General features: G+C 40.2%; 1 protein-coding gene across 1 annotated transcript in view; it reads right to left on the bottom strand.

Annotated features, from left to right (window-relative positions):
* Positions 1–19,039: 19,039 nt before the first annotated feature.
* SNX7 (sorting nexin 7) overlaps positions 19,040–21,615 on the bottom strand; it is a 40,104-nt gene continuing 37,528 nt past the window's right edge. Inside the window, exon 10 of the mRNA XM_039378347.1 lies at positions 19,040–21,425. Coding sequence (XP_039234281.1) covers positions 21,411–21,425 — 15 coding nt within the window. The 3' untranslated portion in view covers positions 19,040–21,410. The remainder of the gene's footprint in view (positions 21,426–21,615) is intronic.

A 21,615-nucleotide genomic window follows, 5' to 3' on the forward strand; every position in this document is an offset into this window, starting at 1 on the left:
TTTCTATGTTTTTGAAATACTGCAGTAAAAGAGAAGTGCTGCTCTTAGTCTCATGTTACTGCTAAGAAATCTTCTGCTGTTTCATCCTCATTTGGTACTGTTGCTTAAGGAAAAGCAGCTTCTGTTCTTTCCTTAGCAACCTCAATTTATACAGTAGCAACTGACAAAGATAGTCTATTCAAATATTCTAAAATTAAGTCTGATGTGATGAGAAAAAAAGTGCTTATTTGGCAAAACAGAAGAAAATGCCCTTTGGCTCTTGTTGAAGACAGGAGACTTGAAGCTAATCCTAGTAGGAAATATCAGGAAGAAGATAAGACCCTTGCCTTTAGGCAATACTTTACCATGTTGTCCAGACAAGGTGGTAGATCTTTGTAGAGATTAATATCCTTTTTTTTTCCCTGAGAACTTAGAAAAAACATAAGGATGTAAGCTTGGAGCATATAATCTTCCAGGGAGAAACAGAGAATGCCACTGCTATTGTATTATGTTTATTCTGTGGAGTCACTCTCGAAGACCATGAAAACCAGCCCAAAAGAGGGGGAATAGAAAGACTAAACAAACTATTTTTTGTCAATTAGAGGGTGAGAGATTTACTACGCTGCATCTTTTCAGGAAAGAAACCAAGTGAGTAAGGACTCGATGTGGCAGAAGTCTGTCATCCTGGGTCTCCCATGGGAATGCTGCCTGCTGATAGTGTGTATATTTCAGTCAATTAACATTTCGGTTAGAAGAACAGATAATCATGAGATGTTTGATCTTTAGTTCTTTGTCAGATTAAGAGAAGATGATAATCCTATGGCGTTGGGCACTATGCTGCTGCTTTTTATTTTCTGCCTGATGACTTGTTTTCCCTGCATATTGAAGTTAAAAGACTATACTTCATTTTAATACAGTTAATAAAATTAAATTTTTCTCCAGGAATCTGCATATAGAGGTTAAGCAAATCTCTCTCATGGATGTCATTTCTTTTGAAACTTTGGATTGTAAACTCACTTCTACCCGTGTACTGCTATAAAACTGAAACTAAAAGCTTCTTGTAGTTGTGGGGAAGAGTCACCTCTATGGGCTCAATGGAAGAGCCATTAGCTACAAGTCTTGAGCACTGTAGGGTAGAAGATACCACAAGAGTTTGGCCACTTATGAATGTCTTTATGACCTGCTTGATCACAAGTCTGTGTTTTGATTTTCAAACGTACCACTTACTTCACTATGGTTGTGATTTGAGTTGGAGGGAATATTGCTGAGAAGCATAGCTGTCAACACAAAAGGGAACAGTACTAAAACTTCTTCATTCTCACTGGCCTTCAGTATACCTGTTCCTTTTGTTATATGGCTGGCTCTGTGCTCTGTCTTCACTTTCTCACTCTGCTTCTGGCATTTGTATTTCTTATGATGCCTTAAGCCCCTAATGTTTTTTATTTTATTTTTCTAATATTTGTAAGAATTGTAAGTTTTAAAAAGGAGCAACCTCCCTTCCCCCCCCCTTGTCCCTTGTTCCTTTCCCTTGTTTACATTCCCTAACCCTCTTACTGCATTCTATGCTTCCCATATCAAACCTGCTTCTGAATACAGCAGGGTGTTTAGTCTTTTGTCAAGGCAAGGCCTAGATAGTTGACATTACAGCATATCAGGGCCTAAACCACAGAATACGGTCAAAATTAGGTAACTGTGTACCCTTTGTGCTCTGATGAAGCTGAAGATGATGAAGGGGGGGTCCCAAAATACACCCCAGACCCATTTCTCAGGGTGTGGACCCGGGGCGGACCAGAGGAAGGGCCGCAGGGTGGACACATCTGGGATTGGATGGATGGTATTATAAAATGTAACCTCTCAGGCATGGCCGTGCACGCGTCGTATAACATCTTGGCAAATAAACCCTTTCTTATCTCACCCCTAATTAACTGCTCCGGAGATTTTTTCAGCACCAAAATACACAGGCAACACTTAGTAGATGTTACATACTGCTGTGTCACATTGTGTAATAACCAGGAAGTGGATTGGACTTAGGCCTTTGCCAACATAAAATTGCTTTTTCAGATGCAGATATGAATATAAAAATAAAAAAATGTGGTGTGGTACCAATTAATGGGAGTAGAGCAAGAGCAGAAAATGAGGTTGTTTCAGAAGAAAATGAAGAGGTGGTGAGAAAAATCTGCTAAAAAATGTGAGATAATCTGAATACAAGTGAAATTTTAAAGGATATAATGTGTAGTGACTTTATAGACTGTGAATGAGAATTTCCTATACAGCTGGTAAAGCAAAGCGATCATACAAGGTTAATTCATGACACTGCAGGTCCCACAGGGAGTGGTCTGACAGTCACGTTTATGGGCACAGATATGGCCTGAGTTTGTGATGAGTCAAAAACTAATCGGAAAGCCAAGATGTTCAGGGCTGTCTGTATCATACCTTCTGCAATATAACAGCAAAGAAAACTGGTCAGGGAAGGACTAGATACTGCTCCTGTTGATTCTGGTTTGTCTAACTCCAGGTGGAGGCGGGGAGGAGGAGGGGGTGACACTGTTCTTATATCTTTTTATCATTTGCAAATTGGACCATATGTTTGTTAATTGTTTCAAATGCATGTGGTATTTGGGAGCAGCATTCTAGATATGACAAATGGCCCTTTCCAAAGTAAATGTCTTGTATGGAGCTACTAAAAAAAATCAGCAAAGATGTATGTGAGACAACAGGAAAATCCCAATCATCATCACTGCTCCTCAGCCACCTTGTGTCCTCCTGCTTTCAGAGGCAACCCATAACCCACCATGATCAGGCTTTGAATTAGACCTCAAATGTAGGCCACCTAATGCAAATGCAGTTCTTCCTCTCCTGTACATCTCTCCTCTGCTCTTGCCCCTACTCCAGCCTGTGCACACAGACCATTATCAAACACAGCTTTTGCAATAGCTGTGAGGAGGACACAGGACAGCTGTACCTTCCCCTGTCACTGCTGTTCTGTAGCTAGAGCTGAGATACACAATCATGCTCCCTCCTACTTGGGTAAAAAAGGACACCAAATGTCTTCAGCAGGACAAGATGCTGAGGGAAGTTGGGCCATGGTCTTAGTTGCTGATGAGTATTGCATATTTGTATTGTTATATTGGTATAATTCTTCCTTACAGACTCAGTTGTTACAAGAGGCTGCAAGCTCACGTAGCTAGTGGTTAGCCCTGGAACAGGAAAAGGCTCTTTCACTTGCCAGATGGAGACTAGAATTACCATGTGAATTTTATCAGCTTTGTCTCCCAGAAGCTTTAGGATGTCCTGGCATAGCCCTCTTCCAGGACAGTGCATTGTCAGAATTGGCTTTCAGTTTGCCATTTCTTATTCCTTGAGTATGAGATAGATGTGATTTCCATTCATTCTTTGTAACAGATGACATCTTTTGTTTTCATTTGCCAATTTCTTGCTCTTGATTACTTTTCGAACTTATTCACTCTTCCATATTCGTCTTTTATTGCTCTTATTTCTAGATGGCATAAAGAGCTTTACAGCATACGTTAACCTATCTTCAAAAATTTTCCATTTCCCTACAATGCCACTCCTCTCTACTGAGTTTTACACTTTGGCAGTGTTTAAGCATTTCATCTTCCTCATTGTTTGACGTTGATTTGGAGTTTAGCGTTTGGTTTAGAATATATCATAGACAAATAGGCAGCTTTGCCTTGCACTTTTCAACACCTAGGCTCTTGTCTCCCTGTGGCAGGGGTGGAACTGTGAAGTTCTGGCAGATCCTGTATTGTTGGACATAAGTGCTAGTTTCAGTGCAGAGGGAGGAGAAATGTGAAACTTTCTAAAAGCAGGGAGAGACCTCCTAGTCTGGGCAGCAGTGTCCTCCTGGCTCTCCTGGCACAGACAGCCATGACACTCAGGAAGCTCTGGCACAGGCACCTGTCAGAGTGGTCCTTTTGGAGCCCTGCTCTTGTATTTAGTGCTATTGTCACAATGACAGTTGTATTTTGCTGTTTTGCCCGTACACTTCTGTTTCTGTGTCAACAGGGTCCAGGTGGAGTGAGTAATGCCAGAAACACAGAGGTCTCCCGACATTTTTTCATTTTCTGTTGTCTGCCTCTGTGTGCAAATCCATAACATGTTGCTGCATCAGTGCATGTGTCACCTCATCTGTTGTCACGTACATCCTTCAGGTACAACTGACCATGTGGCTCAGTATATAAACTGGGGGGAGTTGGCTGAGAGCTGCTGATCACTGCTTGGGGCCGGGCTGGGCATCAGTCAGTGAGTGGTGAGCAATTGTATTGTGCATCACTTCTGTTTCTTGGGTTTTAGTCCTCTCTCTCTTTTTTAATCTCCATTCTTCTTCTTCTTCTTCTTGTTATTATTATTATTATATTTTTACTTTATTTTAATTATTAAACTGTTTTCTTATCTCAGCCCACAGTTTTTGCCTTTTTCTGATTCTCCTCCCCATTTTACGGGCTGGGGCCAGTGGATATGTGGTATTCCATAAAAACCATGATAAGCACATCAGATGAAAAATTACCAAAAAAAAAAATCTGTACCAAAAAGGAAGCTTTCCAAATATTTTGCTGAAGAAACAATGTAAACTCAAATAAATGCAAATAGATTTCTGCCTTTTCTCTGAGACTGAGCCTTTTGCTGCACCATCCTATGCAGGAAATTGCAGTATATGATCAGTGTACAAAAGTATAAATTGACTGTATTTATAGATTATATTTATGTAACAGGGATTTGTTTTCTGACCTGCTGTTCCCTGAATGTAGCTCATCAAGATCACTATGAGCAATCAAGTGGAGTTTTGCTGAATATGGGTGTGCAGCCAGGACTTGCTCATATCAGCTAGATAAAAAGCAGCTTGGGAGCTGGGGGTGATGGCTACTGAATCCATCACTCACTGATTCCCTTATTACATACTCATGCTCCTACAAAGAGATATTATAACCAAATCACTCAATTTATGACTGAGCAATAGAAATTTCCACTGTTGGTAATAACATTACAGTTTCTAATTACAGCAGTTGAGAGCCTTTTAGACAAACAAACTGTCAATTTACATGCAGTTTGACTTTAGGTATCAGAGTCCTGATGTTTCTCATTGCTCATTTATTTCTGAAGAGGTCTGGGAGGAAGATTTGTTAGGCAGAGGCTGAGGGAACATCAGGAAATCAGTTCTACAGCTGTGTGAGTGCATTTTGAGTAATGACATAAGGCTCCATTTATCAGATAAGGTACTCAGCTTTACAGGACTCTGTAAGAAGGCATCATAGGAGGATTCACACTCATCAGCTATTAAAGCGATTGTTCATTGTGGTATCTACAAGCAAATCATGGTAAGAGATCTTTTTTTCATCCTAGTATAATCACCTGCTACCTGCCACACCTGCCCAGCCCACAGGTACTTCTGAAGCACTTGGGAGACTCCAGAGAAGTGAAAGTTTGGTTTGAAGGAACTGAGGGATTTCTTTTCTCCCTGTAATAGTTGTGTTCTGCATCTTTTAGTACCTTGCCTCAGAGATAGCCTAATGAATCAAAGCTTGGGAAGTGGAGATGCAAGGTACTGCCAGTGGAAGACCTTGGCTTGAGTTGGCAGATAAGTAAACCATTGAACATTAATGGCAGACAGTAAAATTATATAATACACATTAAATTTTCTTGAAATGTTAAAAAATAATGCATTTCTCCTTATGTTGATTTACTGGTACTCTTATGGAAAAGACTAAACATAGAGGAAACACATAAAGCTTTACTTCCTCAAAACAAAAATATGATTTAATAGTTGTTTCATTTTCCTGAGTTTCAATTTCTTTCACCTAACACAATCCTAAAACAAGGTCACCTTAGTTGCAGATATAAGTTTGCAGCTGTCTTGTTTCCTTTTCTAAATGGAGTTTAGCCTGAGTTGTCATCCAAGATCTTAGCCATTTGGATGAGATTTGTAGTACATTTTGTATTCTGGCAAACCTCCAAGTATATTCTGCCTGGCTTAATTTACTCAGTGCCACCAATAGACTGATACAGTTTTTACTTCCTGTTTTTCAGTTTGGTATAGTTGTGCACCACTAAAACAGCCAATCCAGGGTAGTCACTGGGCAAAAATGGTAGTGGTTAAAAAGGCAGGCTGGGGCCAGGCAAACAATACCCAACAACACAGTGCTGGATGGTGAGCCTCACTGGCTTAGGGCAGGCATATTGTTGTCAAGGTCCTTAGAAAACTTGCACAAGGATGCTGGATGCATAAAACTGTGTCCAGACTGTCTTTTGAGCATGACATTTGCCTCATGTTTACCCTGTTTGGAAACACTTTCATGAAGCATGAAGGAGAAATGTAAGGAAAAATACTGCAAGGAAAGCTCCATCTGTGGGCAAGAAGAGCCATAAATTCATTTTGAAAGGCATCTAGTACTTTACTAGGTTTCATATTTCCATAATCTGTAGCCTGCTTAGCTGTGCCTTTCAGGGTTTGGCTGAAGTCTGTTGCAGAGATTTCTCACACCTTGGTATCTGTCTTACTATATAAAATAGAACTAAGTGAAGAATAATCAGATAAATACATGAAACATATTATTATAAAATGTGAAAGAACAAGGGGATAGATGGGGAATACAGAGCTGGAAATATGGGAAGTATGTTTTAAGCAGGACATTCAGTCTGGAAAGCACTACATATAAGAATGAGTAGTTTATGCTTTGAAAGTCGTTCTTCATAGAGAAATCACATTCTGATTTACATTTTCATTTACACGTATGGAGTTGTTCTTTATTATTTTGTAAACTCAAAGTTCTCTAAGTGCTTATAAGAAGTTGTGTTACTTATAAAAGTGTTTAATTTTATTTGATAGCTATTTTTGTACTGATGGATCTCTTTTTGATTACTGTAAACTTGTATTTAGGTCTGAATAGATGCTAGTAGAGCTAGCTTAGTAGACCTGCAGCTGACTTGGGCTTTTCAATTGTTGATAGCAATTTTACTTTTTTCTGTCTTTGGGCTAAAGTTTTCAAATGCATTTTAACTTTCAAATGTTCTTTTTTTTTTCAAAGGTATAACTGCCCACATCTTCGTGAATGTGCTTGTATCTGGATGAAACAGTCTAATATTAGGCTAAACACTTGGATTTGGGCTCAGTGCACTGGCAGTTAAGAGCTGATGCTGGGATGATCCTACAAGACTCAGCTTGAAAAGCTTACGTTTTTTGGCTTTATGCAGAGAAATATGATTGCATAGGGTGCTGAGCTATGAAAATACATTACTGTGGGACAGACACAGTGGAGGGCTTCCAAACATGCTGAGGAGCTCAGCTTGAGGTTTTGGATTTGTCTCAAGCTCTTGATGAGCTCATTGGACACAGCCAGCAGGAACTGAAAGCAATGAGTGCCTCATCGCTTACTTAGCAGGGGCAGAGGCGGCCCAAACAGTCCGTGCAGAACAGATTAGCCTGGAAGGATTCCCAGGAATGAAAGTATAAAAGTAGAGATTATATCTTATTTCAGAAGGGTGGTGGAAAAGGCAGGCCTTGAATTTCCCCTTCCAGCATGTGCTCTGAGGACAGACATGGCAAGAAGTGCTCTCCCTAATGGAGTGGCCTTGCTTCTTCCCGCTGAGGTATTCATGCTGGCCGCAGTGCCGAGGCTGCCCAGCCAGCTCCTGTCAGGCCATAAAATAGTCTCTGCAGGAGGCTATTTCTTTTGGCCAGGAAAAGGTGCTTATATACCATAGCTGAGGGATTTGCTGTAGACATTTGTAGAAATAAAGTGTCAAATGCTTTTAGTTTGCAGTGGGAGTTCAGTAGATTTTCTGTGCCTATGAAAAGCACAGTCTCTGCTATTCATTTGAGAATTTAAGTGACAGATTATGGGCTCTGAAGAGCCCTTTCTTGAAATCATAGTTTGTGGATTTTTAAAAACTATTAAGCTTCATATTGGAAGATTGCTTCTGAAGCAAAGAAATCTTCATTTCAACTCTAGCGTGTATTAAGAGATTTCCCACACTTACAGGACAGCAGGAAAGAGCTATGCAACATTCAAGCTGGAAAACCTAGTTCTGCAGCATACAGCCATCATGCACTTAGCACATGTATTTTAGTAACATTTCTGGCCCTACTTGTCTTTGAATAAACCAGAAAGAAAACAACACAAGGCTTAATTTGCCAATCTCTGATGTTGATTTGAAACTTCCAGTTTAGAGAAATATCTTTTGGAAGGAGGAGGGAAGAAAAAGAAAAAGTTTAGAGAGATGAGTTGTTTTTTGGCAGGTAGGCTGATGGTTGGAGGTTTTGGGGGTTTAACATCTGTGGAAACCTGGGCAAGTCACTAGAAAGCAAAAGCCTGTGACTTACCCCATAGCTAGTGAGCAGGCATCTGATAGGAATTACTGGCAGATGGGTGACCCTTCAGAGAATGGAGAACCTTTTGTGCCTTGATTGCTCACATGTTTCAGCATGAATGATCATTCATGTTTTCCCAATGCCAGTTGTTTCTCTTACTGGTAAAATAAAGCTCCTGCAGGCAGGGATGATGATTTTCAGGGACAGATTGGTAACTCTTGTTATGCTGCTGAAAAGGTAATATTTAACCTGCTCTGTGGATTTTGACCACCCTATCAGCTTGCCGTGCATGCTGAGTGGTTGTCACATGCCATCGTGATTCAGTCATGGAAAATGTTTTCCACTATTTTTAAAATACATGCTTAAATGTAATTTGTTAAATGAGGTCCCTACCTCTTCTTGACATTCTTGAGAACCATGTTTTGGTCCAGGGCAAATTTATCAAGTTACAAACCACAGAATAAACCAATTTGAAATGAAAACGCTATCAAGTATTAACTTTGAAAGCACCAATGGTTCTGCTGTAATAAGTTCATCTTTGTGCCTGCACTCTGCTAATGAAAAAAAAAGTATTAAATTGTGTTTATGGCATATTATGGCATTTCCATGATTTCATTGCAGGATAATGCTCCCATGTTAGAGAAAAATCTATGAGCTTGCATTTAAGCATGAGAATGTTTTTCTGATGTTCAAGAGTTCATTTTAGAATGACATTTTACAGTCCTCACCACCATTCATTCATAGAGCCTGGCAGGATTTTATTAAAAATACTTTCTAATGTATTTGTGATAATTTATGCTTCTTTTTCCAAACAACTGAACGTTTAATTTGGAGAAGCCTACAATGATTAAACCACAAAAAAATAAGTCATACAAAAGCTGAGCTTCTTCTGTAAAGCAATTGATATAATGAAATTCCTTCTGAGATCAAGGGTAGATCCTGTATCTATACCTCATTTTTGTAATTTTTTCAGATAACAAGTTAAATCCTACAAACTTTATTAAAATATTTGAACTTTAGAGTTTTTCTGGTTATCATTTTCTGGATTTTATGCAACCTACCCACTGTATTGTAATACAATATTAATAATACATGATATTTTAATTTTATTTGGTAATGTGTACACATTTAAAATAAGGGAAGAACAATTCTCCAGCACTCATCAATGATTCAGTGCAGTGCTGCAAAGTGTACTTGCAATTCGTTTCTTCTAATATTATCTGCAGCTGTTATAATGATGCATTGTTCATTTGCAAACTGAGATGACTTGGAAATAAAAACAAGATTTAAAATACTTCTAAATGGTAAATAAGCAAAGAATTATGTTCGTCATGCTCTTTACTGCAGATGCTTTTTCCTTTTACAGGTTACACCTCAGGGCCTACCTAGTACTTTATAGATAATAATACCCAATTAAACGATATAATTCTCCTCCACACATCACCTCCCTGAAACAGTCTGGTGGGTGAGGAACCAAACAGAGCATGTGGAGGTTTTGGTTTTGTTGGCTCAGTGTCAATAAATTCTCTCTGCTACCAGATTGCTGCCAAGCGAATAATTTTTTTTAGTTTTTTTTCTTGGTTTTTTTCTTTTTTCCTTTTCAGGAGTTAAAAAACAATTCATTTTTAAGGGTACTGGGAATAGAAAGAGCTTTATGTCCTAGCATTGACATGGGGAAATTATCCTTACTCAATCGTGCACTTTTTCTAGATATTTCCAACATATTACCGAGTATTTATTTTAATGGTTATTGCTAACACTTGTGAGTAATGTGTACTGTTCATAACCACTTCTATGTCCACAGCGCACCCTCTGTGCATGTGGGTGTTACAACAGACTTACTTCACAGATTTCACAGAATATTCTGAGCTGGAACCCACAAGGAACATCAAGTCCAAATCAACTCTCAATGGCCTATACAGGGATCAAACCTGTGACCTTGGTGTCATTAGCACTGTGCTCTAACCAGCTGAGCTAATCTCAGGGTTATCTTCTTCTATGAAGGTCATTTTGGGCTTCTGAGAGCTAATTTTTCTGTCCTGGTGATTTCTTCTGCCTCCTCTTTGCTCCTGCTGTGTTTGGAAGCAGGCATGGGCCATGACTCAAGCTGTCACCCATCCAGCTGTCCCCTTGTCCCATTGTCCTGCCACAACAGTGCCTGCCATTTAATGAACACCCTCCAACTGCTCCTCGGGCTTGGACCAGTCCTGGCACAGCCACTTCAGAAGGAGAAGTTATTGTTTCAGTAGGAATTGTGGCCCCTACAGTGTTCATTAGACATTTTATTGGGAAGATCTAAAATACTGTATTGCAGAAATCACCTTCTGTTGGGAATAAGGATGGCTCAGAAAAATTTCTGATGGAATTGCAAGTTGAGGTTCACTCTTTTAATTTCTGAACTTAGAACTGGGCTCTTTATAGCTGCCAGTCCCTGTTGTGCACATTTTGGGACAAAAGTCTTTGTTCTCTGAGGCTTTTCTCACTAGGGGCTTATTTTGATGTTTAGCAGTATTTACAATTCAAACTGTTCACATTGGAAGTGAGCAAATCAGGAAGGTGGCATTGTTTCCCCTTTCTGCCAGACTAAATATACAAACATTTTATTAAAACAGAGCTGTGGTTTGAGTTGTTTTGTCAAAGTGGTTTTGGTTAGTAATAAAACACAAGGTAAAGTTTCTTTATCACAGGAAAATAATATTGCAAGTTTGACAAACATGATTTGTGTAGCCAGAAAATAGTGTGTGAATCATAAACAACTAAGGAAAATAACATAAATCCTAGCAGGGCATAATGTGGTGCAGTGCTATTTCTTACACTTTGTTTTCTTTGCTAGACATAATTCCTTCTAATATTAAAAACTATGGAAAAATATTTTTTCCAATAGTAGTGTGAACACCATGGAATATTAAAGAAATTATAATACGGTAAAAAGACATCATTTATTGCAGTGCTAAATACAGAGAGACAATAAATGATTCTGTAGATTATGAGAATATGAATCGCTGAAAAGCAGTGTATTGAGACTGTGGTGCAGTTAGGGAATGTGTGGTCTCAGGCTAGAGGTGTCTAGCAGTTGCCAGAAATCAGCTATAATGTTAAAATTTTTTGAGCGGTTTAGTTTAAGTTGAATAACATTTACACTCCAATAGGAAGACTTGTGCTGTGGAAAAAGACTGGATCAATTTTTGTATTGATTTGCAGTGTACTCAGGGGTTTGACTGCACCAGGATTTGATGCTATTCCAATAATTCATGCATAAAAAGTAATAAACTGCAGTAAATCTGATTAACCCCAAACTTAGTTCTTTGAGGATCAGTAGTATTTTGATAAAATAAATATAGTTATCTGTTTCACCGGGGTTTTTCATTTGAGAAGACACAGCTATCTGAACACACTGTGAACTGAACAGATCTGACTGTAACATTTTAAGCTTATTTTCTAACAAATAATTTGTCACAACATCCAAGAGGATGATGTTTTGGGACAAACTGTTGAATTCCTATGGGTTATCATTTTGATGTGGTTAACTACATGTACAATTGTAAGCTTAAGGAATTCTGTTCCTTTTGACAAGATTCATCAATGCATGAAATTATAGGGAAGACCCTTGATTTTCATACATGAAATTTTCTTAGTTACTTACTGCATTTCAAAATACCTTCCTCACTTGTATTTCCCTTTGTAATTGTCTTTGCTATAGGAAAAGTAGTATGTTCAAAGGCAGTCATTTAATTTTGATAACATGAGATCTGTAATATATTTGTTTCCTTCTGATGAGATCTGTCTGTTTCTCTTAGGTTTTTGAGGAAATATATTCCTCTAACAAATGCCACAGGCTGCAGAATCTTTGATGTTAAGATGGTGATCTGATTAAGAGATAGGCAGCCAGCAAATTAGAAATGCTGATCCTCAGATGCCAAGCTGGAACTTTGATTAGTCACTAGCAATAAATATAAAAGTCATATCAAAATGTCTTCCTCACTCATAGATAAATATTATGTGCCATGCCTGTCTCTTTTGCAGCAATCCCTCCTGTTCTCTGCAAAAATGACCAGCAGCCAACATGTGGCACAGTGGCAGCAAGCAGTGAGTGGTCCATGAAATATTGTGTCAGTTATGTAAGGATGAATGACATAAAATAATATCAAGTGCCTTGCATAGACAGCAGTAGCTGCAGCTTACCTGGGCCAATTTTTTTAATATTCATTTTTCTTGCAGTGCATACTGTATCATAATGGATAATCTAGTCCATGTGGCTTCTCTGAAGCCCCATTTAGCTGTGGGATATCTCTCAATGAGGTGAGCAGACCAATATCAGTGCATTTTTCAGATGCTTTTGCAAGTGGTCTCTTTGCTACCAGACCCACAGGTGGTGCCTGGGGGCATGCCAGGTGGGAGCTGCAGCTTGGGCTAGCACTGCTTGGGCTGGAGCACAGGGTGTTCCCACATGGAGTGCTGAGGCAGGTCCATAGGACAAGGCTTTAAAGTGCCAAACTACCAGCCACCATCCACCCCAGCCCTCTGGGGAAGGTGCAGGGCTGTGCCTGTGCAGGGAGTCTTACAGAGCCTTGCAGCAAATCCCACCTGAGCAGCCAGGAGGCAGGAGATCACCAGCGTGACAGGGCGTCAGGAGGTGGGCCAGCATATCTGTTGCCCTACTTTGAGCTGGAGAACTGTAGCATGGAAGCTGTAACCTGGAGGACTGTGATGGCAGTGCTGGCAAGGAGGGAAGATAGACCGCATAAGCTTTGATGTCGAAATAACCCCTATATGTATAAATTAGCTGTTGATCATAGTAATGTATAAACATTGATTAATTATTTTCATAGTGTTTTTCAGCTATTTTTATATAACTGAATTTTAACAGTAATAACAATGTGAAAAAAATTAGAAGTAGTCTGAACAAAATCTAAATTCCCAAGGAATCTACTTTACAGATTTTAACCCTTAACTGCTTGATTTACTTTATAGCATGTAGGAAATCCATCATGTACCCAAAGAGCAAGTACTGTATATTTTGAGACAGGGTAAGAAAAGGAAACTACATAATCCACAGAAATAACAAAGTTGAACCCCTGCTTTAAATTCAAAGCTCAATTCAGCCTTAACTATAGAGCTGCAGCTGGCACCTCATAATATAAACACTTAAGTGGTCGGTTGAATTTATCCTCAATGTCCACAAATGAAGTTATAAACTTTCTTCAGAGCTTCACTTCTCTTCAGTGCCTGTCCATGGTTTTAGCTTTTCTGCAGACTTCCCAATAGCCCTGTGTTTCCCTGGCTGCAGGGAAAGCTCGGTAGCAAACCTGCAAACATCCCGTGTCTTTAGCTCTCTGCAGCTGTGCAAACAGCACAGTGCATTTCCAATATTCTGCTTTAAACATGTACATGGATAATTGAACTTCAAAGCAACAGCTCTGCTAATTCTTTTCTGAAGATGCAAATTACTAGTGTGACTTCTCACCAGATTGGGAGCTTAATGGAACAGTCAGTCTGATCTAAATCCTCCCCAAGGCATGAGCACAGTTGGGGGTATTTCTGCAAGTCTAATCCATACTTTGCTCACTGGCAGGGTGCAAAACTAATAGTAGCCTGGAGTCAGCAAAGTTTTCCCATTCAAATCCCAATACTTGAGTTACCTCCCTTTATAATCTATATTATTTCAGAAACAATGGCCCTGACTCTGTTATTATGTGCCAGGATCAAGCATCAAGATAAAAGTTTAAACATGAAAAAAAAAATTCAAGGTCTTTGCAAAGATTTTGTATAGAAAGATGAAGTATTTCTTACATTCAGTGTCTTCCAGCAAAATGGTGCTTAATAGTTGTTAAAATATGTGGCATATTTGGCTCTAGTATACATATTTCCTGATATTTTTTTTAAATGATCCTTGACTTGATAAATGCTTAGCATCATCTCCTCTGACCATTACCATTGTACAGGCAGCTTTTAAAAGAAAGGTTGAAAAATACATTAGGTTTCTCAAAGGCAGCCAAGGCAATTTACCATCTTGTTTGCCAGTTCACAGAAACAGATATGAAAGTTTAACTCCTAGCTGGGAAGTCCAACTCTAATTAAATCAGTACAGAAAATTTAGGCTCAAGAGGAATAAGTGGCTTTGGTCATGCCTTCACAACTTTGCTTAACTCCACACATGCACCTAAAAAGAGCTGAAGTAATGCTTCTTTAAAAAAAAAGCAAGATACCATGAACACTTGAAAATGAGTGCAAATTTCAACTTCAAAATGCAATTTAAATTTTCATAGAATAACAACAGGTTTGATTGGAATGTGCTAGATGGAATTTATAGCTGTTATTGCTCTTTGGCTATTAATTGGCAGGCTCCTGTGCTTGCACAGGACTCACTTGTGTATTAGAGTCTAGAGCTCATTAGTGGCTGCTTTTTGCCTTCCCTGCTGGCTGTTCCACTGTGCTGCTGATCACCTCACTCTGGGAACATTTGGATTTTGGCAGTGGAGATGCTCCTGGGCTGGCAGGTGGCCAGCACATTGTAGCTGTTTCTGTGCTGCTGTACCAGACAGGCTGGAACTCCAGAGTGAACTCGAGTCAAAGGGATTGTGACCTGTGGATGGATCCACGGTGGAGCAGGTACATCTCGAAGTGTCTGTGGTCATGGTTATGTCTGTGCCACAGCAGTGTCCTTCTGAAGGGATTGGGGCCCAAGAACACGACTGTGCTGCAGCAGGTACACCTTGAAGCATCAGTGGCTGTGCATGAGCACATGCTGGAGCACCTCAAAGTGTTTGGCCATGGACAAGCCCACAACAGAGCAGGAACACCCCTGGAGGGACTGCAGCCAGGGCTAAGGCCGTGTTGGCAGGCTCTAAAGGAACAGTGGCTGTGGGTAAGGCCACACTGGAGCAGGTGTATCCCTGAAGACTCTGTGGCCCATGGATAGGACCATGCTGGAACAGGTGCCCCTCAAAGTGACTGTGGCTGTGGATAAGTCTGTGCCACAGCAGGTGTCCTCCTGAAGAGACTGTGGCTCATAGACAAGGCTCCTTCTGCAGCAGGTACAGCCCTGAGGGACTGTAGTCTGTGGATAAGTCCAAGGCAGAGCAGGGATAAGGGGAGGAATTCATTGTGATGGTCTGGTCCAAGGGCACTGGGAATGGACATTGTAATGGACATAGCTTTAAATTGGTGAGTTGCATTTTATGGGAATTACTGTAGCAGGAGCCACCTGAACCAACAGAGGACAAAGCCTTAGAAGAAGCAGAGCAGGTGCTTAGTTGCCATCTGTAGTTAAACCATGACAGTGGCAAAGAGTGATGAATGGAATGAGAATTCTGTTTCAGGAGGTGGATGTAGCTAGAGAGGTACTCCTGGCAGCTCATTAGGTCATACCTTTCTCACATTAATACTGAGGCAGTACCAGATTGTCCTGTGTAGTATCATTGCTCCCCTTGAAAGCCAGTCAGATTGTACCAAGGAGAAGAAACCTCTCCTCACTGTGCAGTGCCAGTTCTGTGCATTAGAGCCAGAGTGCCACTGAGCTGGCACAGAGAGCAGGAGTTGGATGTGTAGTATGTTGCATTTACTTATTTATTCATTATCTCTTTTTTTTTCCTTTTCATAGAATCATAGAATAGATTGGGTTGGAAAAGACCTCTAAGATCATCAAGTCCAACCCCTGATCCAACTCCAATTACTATATCATGGCACTAAGGACCACATCCAATCTCTTTTTAAAAACCTCCAGGGATGGTGAATCCACCACCTCTCTGGGTAGGCCGTTCCAATGCCTGATAACCCTCTCTGTAAAGAATTTCTTCCTAACATCTAACCTAAACCTCCCCTGGCAGAGCTTGAGCCCATGTCCCCTTGTCCTATTGTTGGTTGCCTGGGAGAAGAGACTAACCCCCACCTGGCTATAACCTCCCTTCAGGTAGTTGAAGAGAGTGATGAGGTCGCCTCTCTTTGATCAGAGATTCTCTACATTTTTTATTTTACCTCCTCGTGCTCCATTTCCCAATTTTTTTTCCTCTACTGTTATTTCCTGTGGGAATTCTTTTTCCCTGTTCATTTTTTTCACAGCATTTTTGAAGCAGAAAATGCATCAGAGATGCTTTGAGTTTGAAGTGAACTTTGAAATACACAGTCTTTAAGGGACTTCAGGGCTGATGTGGATTCACTTCCCTCTTTGGTGAGGAGAATGGGGTGGGCCCAGTGTGTCTGGCTGGTCAGACAGTCTTGGTAGGCAGGGCAGGTACTGTCCCCAACAAGGACCAGAACAAAACAGGAGCAGCCTGGTGGGAGCTGCTCACACAAGCTAAAAAAGCACCACAACCTTATACCTAACCACCCCCACCATTGCTCTGCCTCACTGATGGAAACAGAAATACTTTGAAGATAATCTGAAATTTTCCAAAGCCTCAATATTTGGTAGGCAAACAAGAGAAATCTGTGAGTGATAGAAAAAGCCCACAGTAACAGACAAGCTCTTGTAGTGTCTTATTAGCAAACAGCATGGAGGTGAGCAATGGTGACCTTCAAAAGCTGCATGGAAAAAATGATGCAGCTTCCCTGCTAGGGCAATGCCATGAACACCAGTCATGTGAGCTAGGGAGAGAGAAATTGGGAGGTGATGATTCCCAGTGCTATCCTCAGGATGGTGGCACAGGGGCAGGAGCATAGGTGAGTGTCCCACTGCAAACATGTGCTCTTACACCCTTCTAGGAGTTTACCCTGCCACCGAATTATCTTCTTAATAGAAAGGAAATGCTAAAAGCGAGTGCAGCCATGTGCAAGCATCCCTGAAAGACATGGCCTGCTGGCACTTCTTTAAGTCTGGCATTTAAAATTGCTCAGACAGATGGAACGAAAGTATGTAATAAAATGTGACATTTTATTTTATCATCTACATTTGTTAAGTGAATACTTCTGATCTTTCCCACTGTCATAGCACTGAGTGCGAGTCAGATTCTGACAGTTTGTAGTTTATAAAAACCAACTCCAGGGGTCAGACAGAAAAACAATAAGTAATAATTAATTACAAGATACACATTCTTCCACAGAATCTGGCTATAGTGTGTGACAGCTCAGCCTAACAGAAAAAAAATGACACAATTCCAAAAAGTCACAGCTTTATAGTCAATGATTTACAGACTATTTCTCAGTAGATTTGTCTACTTTGTGGTCTTCCTCGTATATATTTCTAAATATCAAGGTTTTATTAGAAATTCAGAAAGAAAAAATATATTTGTTTTCCTTACTGTCTTCTAAGTTAGTCGCACTTGTTTGCTTTGGTGTGTAACATAGCACCTTCTCTTGGTCCTCTTCAAAGCACAGCTCCATTGGGTTCACGTCTCTTCCTCTCTGTCACTCCCTGCTGCCCTGGACACACTCTCAGAGTGTATGCAGAGCACAGGTAAGCTGGCAGCTCTCACAGACTGCAGCAGACAGCCACACTGATTTCACTCCCCATTTTGTTGTTCAAGAGAAGCAAACCCTGAGGGTCAGCACTCTGCACTTGCCATTGCTAATGGAAGGAGGAGGTGGAAAACTGACATAAGCACAGGCTGAGCTCTGATGCTTTGGAATGTTGCCCCCCACCCCTCCTTTTACCATTTGGTCAGGGACTTCATCAGCAGTTATATCACTTAATGTTTATTTAGTGCTAAATTGGGAATATTAAGCATTAAATTATTGAACTTTTAATTTGCAATTAAATTAAAAGCAGCCTCCTTGCTGCAAGAGAAATGTCATTGAGATCTGACTTTTATATCTGACAGTATTTTGCAAACAGCTTTACTGCATTTTGTAGGTAACACTTTTCTGGGACCTAGCCCTGAGTTTGCAATGACCACTTGCTCCTACTAGAAACACAAATAGCTTTCACCCTAGGACATACCAAAAATACATGTGCAGAGGTAGTAGCAAGTAGGAGTCCCAACTTCAGAGCGGAAACTGCTCTGTTCAGTGCTTTATCAACAAAACTGAAACACACCTGGGCCTTGAAAGCTGACAATCTAAGGAATTGCAATATTTAGATAGATGTTTACAGAAATGCCTGGAAAAAAATAATTATGCTACTACTAAAATTTGTTGCCACTATTTATTTATCTTTGGCACCAGTTTTCCCACCAAGAAGCCAAAGTAGCCAAGAAAGTCCTGCACTTTTTTATAGGGTGTAGAAATGAGCTGAAAGCTGGAGATACAAGGGGGCGGTTTGTACTAGGAGGTTTTCTTGAAGAACAGAGGGAACATTAACAGAGTGATTTATAGTCTAGGATGCTTATTTGGAAATGGCCGTTGTGCGGATGAGAACAGACAGTGATTGCAAACCCAGCTGCTTGCAGGTGGGGAACGGGGGCACGTGACCTCCTGATCCCACTAAATTTCAAACTCCTGAAAGCCCAGCCCCTCACTCCCCAAAGTGTGGCATCCCTCATTTGTGCAAACAGTGAGAGGTCAGCATACCCTGGCTGCTGCTGCTGGCTGAAAAAATATATCTGGCTGAATATAAGTGAAGCCTCTAATTTGCATCTCCACTCCAGGATCAGTGCTGCCCTCTCACTGCTGCCAGCATTGATGCTGCAAGGGAAACCTCAGTACTGTTGTTGCTCTTGGTATCAATGTTATCTCTGGCAATGTAGAATCATAGAACCATAGAATGGTTTGGGTTGGAAGGGACCTTAACGATCATCTAGTTCCAGTCCCCCTGCCATGGGCAGGGACACCTTCCACTAGACCAGGTTGCTCAGAGCCCCATCCAGCCTGGCCTTGAACACTTTCAGGAATGGGGCATCCACAACTCTGGGCAACCTGTTCCAGTGCCTCTTCATGGTGAAGAATTTAAATTATACATACAACATTTCACTTTTAAGGAACTTGTCACTTGATGTAACTGCTGCTGTTCCATGGTGCTGAGGAGCAATGGGAGTAACCCACTGAAGAGAGCATGACAGCCTGTCAGGTAGTTAAACAAGCAGCAAACTCCCTGTAGGTAGCACTCACTGCTGAATGAGATTGCTTTGACCACTGACTCTAATGCCCTTCCTTTTCAAGTAGCCTAAAAAATATGCCCTTCTTTGGTTGGTATTTTTTTCTATATCAGAACTTGTGAAGATTGAGGAGTATTTTCAAAAAGCCAGTTGCAAGTGGGGCATTATCAGCAGGTGCTGGATAACACTTGATAAGAAGAGCTTCCATCAGGGGACAGTTGGATGAAAGCTGGGGCTCTGCCACTTGGGTTTTTGGTTGCACCTCTGAACAATACACAGGCCAAAAATTATTTGCACAAATTATTCAGTGACACATTTCAAATAATGAATATTTCAATTAAATTATTATGGTCCATACATGAATAGGAAAAGCAGCAAAATAGTTGATAAATTATTCATGCAGCTTTAGCACTAATATAATAAATATTACATGGTGTCAGAGGGAAATCAAGGATTTTGAAATGAAGAAAGAAATTAAGTATGAAGGAAAACCACCTGAAAATTGGAGAAGGTGAATACAGAGATTTGAGATATGTGAATAATAATGAAGAGACTTAATGGGGGGAAATAAAAATGGTGACAACTATGAGTCACTTCAAGAGGCAAATACTCTTCCTCTTTAGTAGTTCTCTACAGAGAATACACAAACTTCTCCAACCTCCTTCAGCTCTGTCTAAAAACAAAAAGAAGACCCCCTAGAGTTAGCCAGGTGGGAACATACCTAGATCTGGCTAAGGGAATTACATGATCAGAAGTACTGATTTACAAAAGGGTCGTAACATTTGGAGAAAAATACCATTTTAAATATCAAAATAATGTGTTATTTTTATTTTGCAAAGTGTCTTTTCTCACCATCTTAATACTGAATTAGGACAAGGCGATTCTATATTTCTTGAGGACAGAATCCATAAGGCTTCTGTTGTGCTTTGGGTATGCACTCAGCAGCATTAGCTGCCATGCCACTGATCATGTCTGAATGGTCAGTCAAATCTGCTCTGGCATACTGCATCCAGTAGCAACAACATTAATTCCCTGTTTGCTCTTTTGCTCATGTGTATAGTGTACAGATTCTCACTAGTCTTATCAGTTGACTCTTCATTTTAACATTCAAAACCAATCCAAAACCAATTCCTCCAAAGAGGAATTTAACCTTATTTTTTCCTTCCAAATCCCTCCCTGTTGACCTTTCTTTTTCAACGTAAGTATAAAATGTGAGAGAAGAAAGAAGTTAAAAAATCTCAACATATTCCAAACAGATTTTGAAAAAAATAATTTTTCTAAAAGTGGAAATGGAGACACATTACATATTTTTTCCCTACTGACAATGGACTTGTGCTTCTTTTAACCTCAGGAGTAACACATTAAAATGAAATGTTTTACATTCATCATTTCCGTAAATGTCTCATTTACAAAATCTGTCATGGGCACACCAGTCGCCTCTTCATTGGACATTTACCAACCGTGGCATATCAATCCATCTCTTGCACATCTGCTCAGAAAATGTAATTAGTTATACCCATATGCTGCAGAAGTACATGATAAAACTTAAGAACAGAAAAGGCCAAGAGACTTGACAGTCTTTCTCCTTCCTACTATGTGTATTTTGTTGAAGACTTAGAAAAGTGAGAAGCTTTTCTTGCCCTCTGCCACAGGGTGGGGATATGATTGTGTCCTACACAACCTGCAGACACTGGGCAAAACAATTTATAGTTTATTCTAATAGTTTTGGTTCTGTTCACTTGAGAGCATCATTTATGGTTTAAAAAGACACAGTATTCCCCAAATAGACATACTTTCTTTCCCTGGTCATTAACGTACTTATGAAGTTATCCTTGCAAGGAAGTGTTAAATAAGATGGACAGGGAGCCTCATCAGAAGTTTGATGACATGGGAGACCATGATGAGAAGCACTTGCTACACAAAATGACACTCATATGTAGCAAATATGGAAACTCCAAGCTTGTTGATCAGCTTTTTGATAGCTGTGCTCAGGTTTGCTGGCAAGTGGCAAAGGAGAGAGGGACTTTACAGTCTAAAATGGAGCTGTGCCTCATTAATCCGAAGTTCAGTGGCATCTTTGTGCCACTTTGGCTTGTGGGTAGAGCTGTTCCATGTTCATGAATGTTCAGCCCCTGTGTTCAGTGGCTATGTCTCTGCAAAATGGATGAGCAAAGGGCTGGTGTAATTCCATTGGACTTTAAAAGTAAAACTCGTGATACTTTAGAATTTGGTTTTTTTCACTAGGCAATATTAATTACTTTGCTGTAGAGACTGGAATAGAGCTGTTACAACTATGATTTATCCATTAATCCCAGCTTCTTCAAAGTTCCTTACAAAGGATGA

The sequence above is a fragment of the Pipra filicauda genome, unplaced genomic scaffold, assembly GCF_003945595.2.
Source record: "Pipra filicauda isolate LSUMZ 115617 unplaced genomic scaffold, ASM394559v2 scaffold135_size2527700_pilon, whole genome shotgun sequence".
Taxonomy (NCBI): domain Eukaryota; kingdom Metazoa; phylum Chordata; class Aves; order Passeriformes; family Pipridae; genus Pipra; species Pipra filicauda.